Here is a 7,415-nt window from a genome sequence, read left to right as displayed (position 1 = left end):
CCCCTACACAGAGAATACAGGTGCGTATACTCAAGAAGAGGAACCAGGAGGAAAACAAAAGTGTTGAGAGGAGAATGAGCCACTTCCCAGGACAACACGGCTAAGAAACCGAATCCCTTCCTCAGAAAGCGACGGGGAATAGGGAGAGATTTGAATTTATCGGCTCCAGATATTCTGCACACCTCCGTGTTACCCTCCCGTGTCCTCTCACCGTACTGTTACGCACGTGGTCTTTTTGTCCTCCCTTGCCTGTTTGCTCTTTACCTTACTATTCCACCCACCCTTTTTTGTTTTCTCCTTGTACACCTGCTCGGCCCCTCTACGCTTCAGTCTGTGTGTGCTGGTACCTATTACAGTATCCTACCTACGTATCTGTGATGTGCTGTTAGCCGCTGTAGACAAACGGATTCCTTCCTCACTTCTTGCTGCTGCACATGCACCGACACACATGGCACGCACGGAGAGAGAGAGAGAGAGAGAGAGAGAGAGAGAGAGAGAGGGAAGGAGAAGGACACAGACATCATCAACAGCAGCAGCGATGAATTGAAGAGGGCAGGCGAAAGGTGAGACGGACTCGGAGGTGTAACAGACACGCTGCGAGGGACTGGCGGCAGAACAGACAAGAGGCACAGAGACAGCAGTCAATACGTGCACGCACACACCGTGAGCGTCTCTCTCTCTCTCTCTCTGTGTGTGTGTGTGTGTGTGGACAAAACGCTGAGGATTAGGAAAAAAAAAACATGCACCCATGTATATATNATATATATATATATAAACATACGTCTGCTATACGTGGAAGAGTAAGCCCCAGTCGTGTCGTTGTTAGCGATGGTGATCGCAGTGATGCAGTATGTGTATGTGTGCAGAATGAAAAGCTCTATAAATATACGGAAGCGGGCCCCCGTTGCACCAGCCGACACACAAACAAACAAACAAACAGTAGCAACAATAGAAACCGCAACATTATTGTTCTTCTATTCTTCGCATATATATTTGCTCCCAACGCTGCGCCCCAGTGCTACTACTACTACTACTACTACTACTCTCTCTCTCTCTCACCCACACGCAAATCACACATCCACATACGCACACACCGCCGCAATAGACGTACATGCATAAACCACACCCGAATGGCAAAAAAAAAAGGAAGGTGAAACAACATAATAAGGGAAGAGGAACAAACGCTACAACGGAATGCCGCAAAATGAGGAAACAAACGACAACATTAAACACCGCAGTAGTGAGAACAATAAACAAATATTGCAGTCATCACGCAGCACGTCGATATTATTCCCAGCCACAGATTCCTCTATATGTGTATCGCGGCGCCACCTCTAGCATGCAGCAGCAGCAGCAGCAGCAACGAGTGTGTGTGTGTGTGTGTGCGTGAGAGAGACAGAGAGAGAAAAGCATATGCATCAATGACGGGAGTGCCAAACACGCTTCCTCCCTCCTTCCCTCCCTCAGTGTGTATTTCTCTCTGTCTATTAGCCCACCCCACCGTCGCCGTGTGACCCACCGCTGCCAACAGCATGCACCCTCACAAGTTGAACTTGCGGCGAGGTGCTGGCCGACCACATGCTGCACCTTCATTCTCTATTACTCTCCCAGAGTAATCATAATCCCAAGTACGCACTGCACAGAGAAGACAAAAAAAAATATATGGTATACTGACAGACACACACACACACACACACAATTACACACGGGATAAAAACAACACACACACACATGCACGCACAGCAACCTCGTTTTAAATCATTTGGATTACTATAATCACTGTTTCTGTGGAGCCACTCTCCCACAACACTCGGCTTCTCTATAGAAATGCATGTATGTGGAGATCGTGCGGGCATTGCCCCACTCCTTTTTTTGTTTCTGCCATCTTCGGTTTTCCTCCTGTACACAAAGAAACAATGCGTGGGTTTAACAAAAAAAAAAAGCAAAAGCCATTCTTTTTCTTTTGGTTTACGGCGTGTTAAACCCAGATCCTTTAGGCATATATTTCTCTGAACCTACTTGTATGTGTGTATGTCTTTTCGCTTTTTTTTTTCCTCTTCCTCTTTTTCTCTCTCTGTGTGTGTGTGTGTGTGTGTGTGCCTGTGTGCGGGTATACAGATGCGCGTTGGTCTATGTGTGCTCTGTCCTCTTCTTTGCATGCCTGCCGATACACATATATGTATATTATATATTATATATATCTCACTCTCTCTCTCTGTTTCTACAGAGACAGCATCCGTGCCCCAGAGGCGAGGGGCGAGAAGGCGCAGCACAGCATCCACTGCAGCGCCTCGCATTTCCCCATGGCCGATACACCATCCTCGAGGATGTGCACCGCCCCGCTAATGGGCTCCGTAGTCACCACAGACTTCAGTTGCACACCGCTCTCCACGGCGAACGTCGGCACTGTTGCACCGAGGGGCATGCAGTCCACTTCAACAGAGTGCGGCGAGTACGAGGAAAGGGCCTGTTGTACCTTTGTGAGGAGTGCCATGAGGCTGCTGTCACCCTCAGCTAGCTCGCGCGCTTTAGCAAAGACGGGGTTGAGCAGCTTTGGGAAGCGGTACACCTTCACGCACATCAGCGCCGCCACGAGGAATACCTGGGCAAGGAACTTCCGCACAATCGCGGAGTGCGTGCCGCCAGAAGCGAACGTCATGGAGGACGATGCCGATGTCGTTGCCGTTCCGCTCTTCAGTGGAAGATGAACCGGTAGACTCACATAGCACGACACCGCCAACGCCTGCTTCATGTAGAATATAGCATTCGTGCTGTCAATGTCCTGAAGGGCAACCTGAAGGAGGTTATCGATGAAGTTACCTATGGTCTGCACCAGTTCCTCACTTGTCTCAACGCCTATCGATGTGTTAGGCGACAACACCATGGCGGCGATCTGATTCACAGATGCAAGCCCATCATTGGCGTGCTTCCGTTGAATGTTCTCCATGTCGAGCGGAAGCTGTAAACGCTGGCACTCGGCGAGAACCCTTTCGTGAAAAGATTTCATCTTTTCTTGCACTGACGTGACTGGCCGAGGGCTGTCGTTCTTCCTGATCTTTCCCTGTATATGTTGGTACAATGCAAGCACAATCGCGAGCCCATCGTACGGGTTTGACAACCGCGTTGCGCAGAGTAGCGCAGTGTCCCACTGCCGTTGGCGGCACGACTGCAACATCGAAAGGCGGTACCCGGCGTCAATGGTTGTCTGTTGTTGGAGCGGAACAGTGTGAATGAGGAGGTGCGCAATGACTACATCACCGCGGTAGATTAAATGCATCACCGCATCATCATTGGTACCTTCATTAAGCTCAGTTGCAGTGACAATGCGGGGATTCATTGCGTTTGCCAACGCCACAGCACGTGCATCCAACAGCTCTGCCACAACAGCAGAACTTCCGTTCGTGTCGACCACCACATTATGTGGTGGCTCCGACCCCGTCTGCTCAGTGCTCTGCGGGCACGACTGTGCAATGACCGTCGCGAGGTCCCAGTTCTTGTCTGACTGCCGCGCCACAAGGCGTGCAGCACGTGCACTCTCCTCCGCCATGATGTAGTACCGCACCGCACGTGTGTCGCCTGCCTCTTCCATCGCCTCTCCTGCCTGCATACAGAGCGATCGCCAGAGGTCTCGGCCAACAAGAGGCGCAGCAGCAATAGCACTTTCCCACTCCCCAGCCTCCACCATGAGTTGACAGTACTCACTTACTTTGCCGAGCTGCAGCATGGCCTCTGCGGCTTCTATAAGACGCGTCTTTTTATACTCTTCACCAGCCCCCGCAACAGACTTTCCATGCGCCTTCTCCACCATTGACTTTCCCCATTTTCTACGCACTTCTACAAGCCGTGACGCGGGTACGACAGTGCACTTAGCGTTGGAAATGTCTTGCGGGTCGGAGCTGTACCCCACTGCACGCACAACGTCGGCGGCACCGCACGGGAACTCAAAGAAGCCAATAATCCGTTCCATGCGTTTGTATGGTGTGAGGCTTGTGTCCTTGATGTCCTTCAGCAACGACTGCACCGCATCACCCGCCACGACGGAGACAGAGATCGTGGAAGTGGCGCTCAACAGAGAGCTGGTGTCATTCACAAGAAACCGATCAAGTGTGCCAAGAGCTGCTTCGAGGTAGACGTGCCGCAGCAGCCCTATATTCCAGAAGACGATGGTGCTGTCACGTGAGGCAGAGGCAAACACGAGCGGGCGCTCGGGGTGGCTACTGAGCGCCAGCACCTCCGCGCTGTGCGAGCGCACCGTAATCACGTTCATGCCGTTACGCACGTCCCACAGCCGTACAGTGCAGTCGGCCGAACCGGAGAGGGCGAGGTACGGCGCCAGGCTGCACCACGCAATGGAGCTCACGCGTTCTGTGTGCCCGCGTAACACTCGCGATGCGACAGATGCCGTGTGCGACGCCATAGACGAGACATCCCACAGACGCAGCGTGCCGTCGTGGCTGCAGCTAAGCAGGAAGTGCGACACAATAGGGTTGTACAGCACACTGCTAACGGTTTCGCTGTGTCCAGAGAGTACCACTGACGCCTCCTCATGGCTTGAAGTGACATGAAACACGAGCACCTTTCCGTCTTGGCAGCCAGCAGCAAGGTACTTCGCATGCGTTGGATCAAAATCAATACCGAAAATAGGTGATTTTGTTTTGTAGCGGCGGACGATTTTGCCGTCACGCGCGGAAAGCACCACCACGCCGCCCCGATGCGAGACTGCGATGTGGCTGCTCGACTCCGCGAGACTCCACGACAGACACCAGGTCAAATCACCGGATGTAACGTTGACCCGCCAGTTCTCACGCTGTGTGCTCACATGGTAGCACACAACTTCGCCATTGTTGAGACCGGCGGCGACATACTTCCCGGTCGGGCTCCAGTCAACAGAGTGCACAATCACCTGCCCCACATGGATGTTCTGCTGGAGAGTGAGCTGCTTTGTATTCCACACACGTATGCTGCCGTCGGTGCTGGCGGTAGCAAGAAGTTCCCTGTCATGGTGGGCGTAGCGACAGCTGTGCATTGTGTCCGTGTGCCCTCCCTCCGTCTGCATCTCTACCTGGTGTGTCTTAGTGTTGTACACCACGACGCTGCCGTTGCGCAGCGCGAGGAGGAGGTGCTCGGGCGCGAAGGCCGCACTGCCCAGCAGGACACTGCCAGCAATCGGGTTCCACGTGAGCGCGGGCGTTCGACTATTCACTCCCCAGAGCCGAAGTTTGCTGGACTCCCCGTCAGTTGTCACGAACGTCCCTGCCTGACCGGCAAGCCACGAGATGGAAATAACCGGCGTTCCGTGCACTTCGAATGCCTGCACAACCGCGTTAGAGGCGATGTCCAGTAGCGCGAGGGCCCCTTCGCGCGAACCAGCAGCGACAAGGTTAGGATTATGCGGGTCAAACGACACGGCCGTGATGGCAACTACCCCACTTCCACTGCTGATATTGGTATTGTTATTAGTGCTGTTGTTGTTGATTGAACCGTTGCCGAGAGGCGTATCGGCAGGGACTGGCTGTGCTGGGAACGGCCGCAGCATGACGGTCTGCTGCAGCCCGTTGACAGGATGCAGCAAGACAATGAACACTAATCCTTCAGAAGTGCCCAGTACGATTGTGTCGGGGCGTGAGACGGCCACATCAATAGACGTCACATACCCTACATTTGTAATGCCTCTACTATTGTTGTTGTTGTTGTTGTTGCTGTTGCTATTGACAATGCTGACGCTTCCGTCGGTGTTTGCAAGTTTCAGTTGGTGTGTTGTGGTACCATCGTTCATGTTGGCTGTGACTACCCAGCCGGTGGTCGTGCCGTAGATAATGTGGTGCTTCCCAGCGACACGCACCACCGATGGGCCGCCCTCGCGCTTGAAAAAGTCACCGACGCCACTCGGTAGACGCTTACCGTGGAGCTGTTCGCCATCGGAGAGACGCCAAACGGCTGTTTTCGCACCGGCCGTCACACACGTCACGTATTCGTCGTTGAAGTCGAAGGATTTAATGGCACCAGCGACACCGTTCGCAAAGATGTGCGTGAGGGGGTATACACTGACAGCCTTGCCGTCCCCCGCGGAGGCGGCGGATACAGTAGACTTGGTGCTGTTGCGTCGCCCTGCGGGGTTGACAGTGTGTGTGGTTGGTGTGTACATATAGATCGCTGCAGGGGAGCAGTACGCGATGGCGTTGCTGCGTCCCACAACAGGGAGCGTGCAGCTCTGATGGCAGCCACCAGGAAGAAGCGCAACCTGGTTGAGCGCCGCCATTGCTGTGGCTTCTACTGTTGTTGTTACTGCTGCTTTGTGGCTACTGCTGCTGGTGCAGCGTGCAAAGTATCAAGGAGAAGAGGAGAGATAGAGAGAAACAAAGAGGAGATGGAAGGTTCAGCAGCAAGCAAGCAACAAAGCGAACCAAAACAAAAACACGAAGAGGAAGTGCCTGAGCCAAGAGGAATACAGAACCAATACCGCAAACAAAAAGAAAGGGCGGGGTCTCATACCATGCGCGTAGAAACACGCAGCCACTCACGCCAGACACACACACACACACACACACCGCCCACAAGCTCCCGCAACAAACGAGGGCACGATCAGAAGAAGTAGAAGCAGCAGTAAGAGCACCAGGGATATGAAATAAGACGTTGAATCAGGCTTCGTCCCTACGAATCCCCCTCCTCGCCAAGCAGGCGCTGCAGGCTATCCACATCGCGCGAGGCCATCACGCACCACTGCACGACCGCAAGCAGTTTCTTTATCGCAATCGTCCACAACTCATCGCTCACGTCTCCGTGGCGCACAGAGAAGCCATCCACGCGATCCTGCGTAACAACGTACGGCGGGGTGGGCGGAGTCAGCGACTGCAGTACAGCGGCCGCGCACGACGACACGGACGAATCCACCGGCGAATTCTCATCCTCCTCTCTGGCGAGGTGTTGACGCACATCATCCGCAAGCAACTGGAGCCGGTCCGTCATCCACGACACGATCTCCAGCACGCAGCTGGTGACGATGCTGCACCCGGTTCCGAACGTCTTCCAGGCGAAGAACTTTTCGTTAATGAAGAAGTCGGCCACGCGCCGTGACACCTTCAAAGGTGAACCACGCGCTGTGATCGCCTCCACTGTGCTCTGCTCCCCGTTCGGCCGCAGCGCCGAGTTCTGCACGGGGATGCGATGCCAGTCGATGAGATGTTGCAGCAGCCGCAGCAAGCTGCCGCACGCGTTGTTGATCTCCGCCACGCTCACGTATTCCTCGCGACTTCCGAGGAGGCTGCGCGTGTACCCTTGTTGCATGTGTAGCGTGTGCGACAGCACAGTGGCCTCGTTGCTGCTGTTCGCCTCCACTGCAGCGGCGGTGAGCGGCAGCATGGTTTCCGCCGAGCTGCACCGCTTTGCTGCTGGCGTCCGCCGCCACGCCGCCGAGT

General features: G+C 54.2%; 2 protein-coding genes across 2 annotated transcripts; both read right to left on the bottom strand.

Annotated features, from left to right (window-relative positions):
• Positions 1–2,221: 2,221 nt before the first annotated feature.
• Positions 2,222–6,259, bottom strand: DQ04_03911010 (hypothetical protein; the record flags this gene model as incomplete). The annotated part of the gene is made up of 1 exon (XM_009313191.1): positions 2,222–6,259. One exon carries the CDS (start codon positions 6,257–6,259, stop codon positions 2,222–2,224), a length of 4,038 nt encoding a protein of 1,345 aa, XP_009311466.1.
• A 392-nt stretch (positions 6,260–6,651) lies between these two features.
• On the bottom strand, positions 6,652–7,359 carry DQ04_03911000 (hypothetical protein; the record flags this gene model as incomplete). The annotated part of the gene is made up of 1 exon (XM_009313190.1): positions 6,652–7,359. The coding sequence occupies one exon, from the start codon at positions 7,357–7,359 to the stop codon at positions 6,652–6,654; it is 708 nt and encodes a 235-aa protein (XP_009311465.1).
• Between the last annotated feature and the right edge of the window lie 56 nt (positions 7,360–7,415).

The sequence above is a fragment of the Trypanosoma grayi genome (assembly GCF_000691245.1).
Source record: "Trypanosoma grayi strain ANR4 Tgr_391_V1, whole genome shotgun sequence".
NCBI lineage: Eukaryota > Euglenozoa > Kinetoplastea > Trypanosomatida > Trypanosomatidae > Trypanosoma > Trypanosoma grayi.
This window is presented reverse-complemented; position numbering and strand designations above follow the sequence as displayed.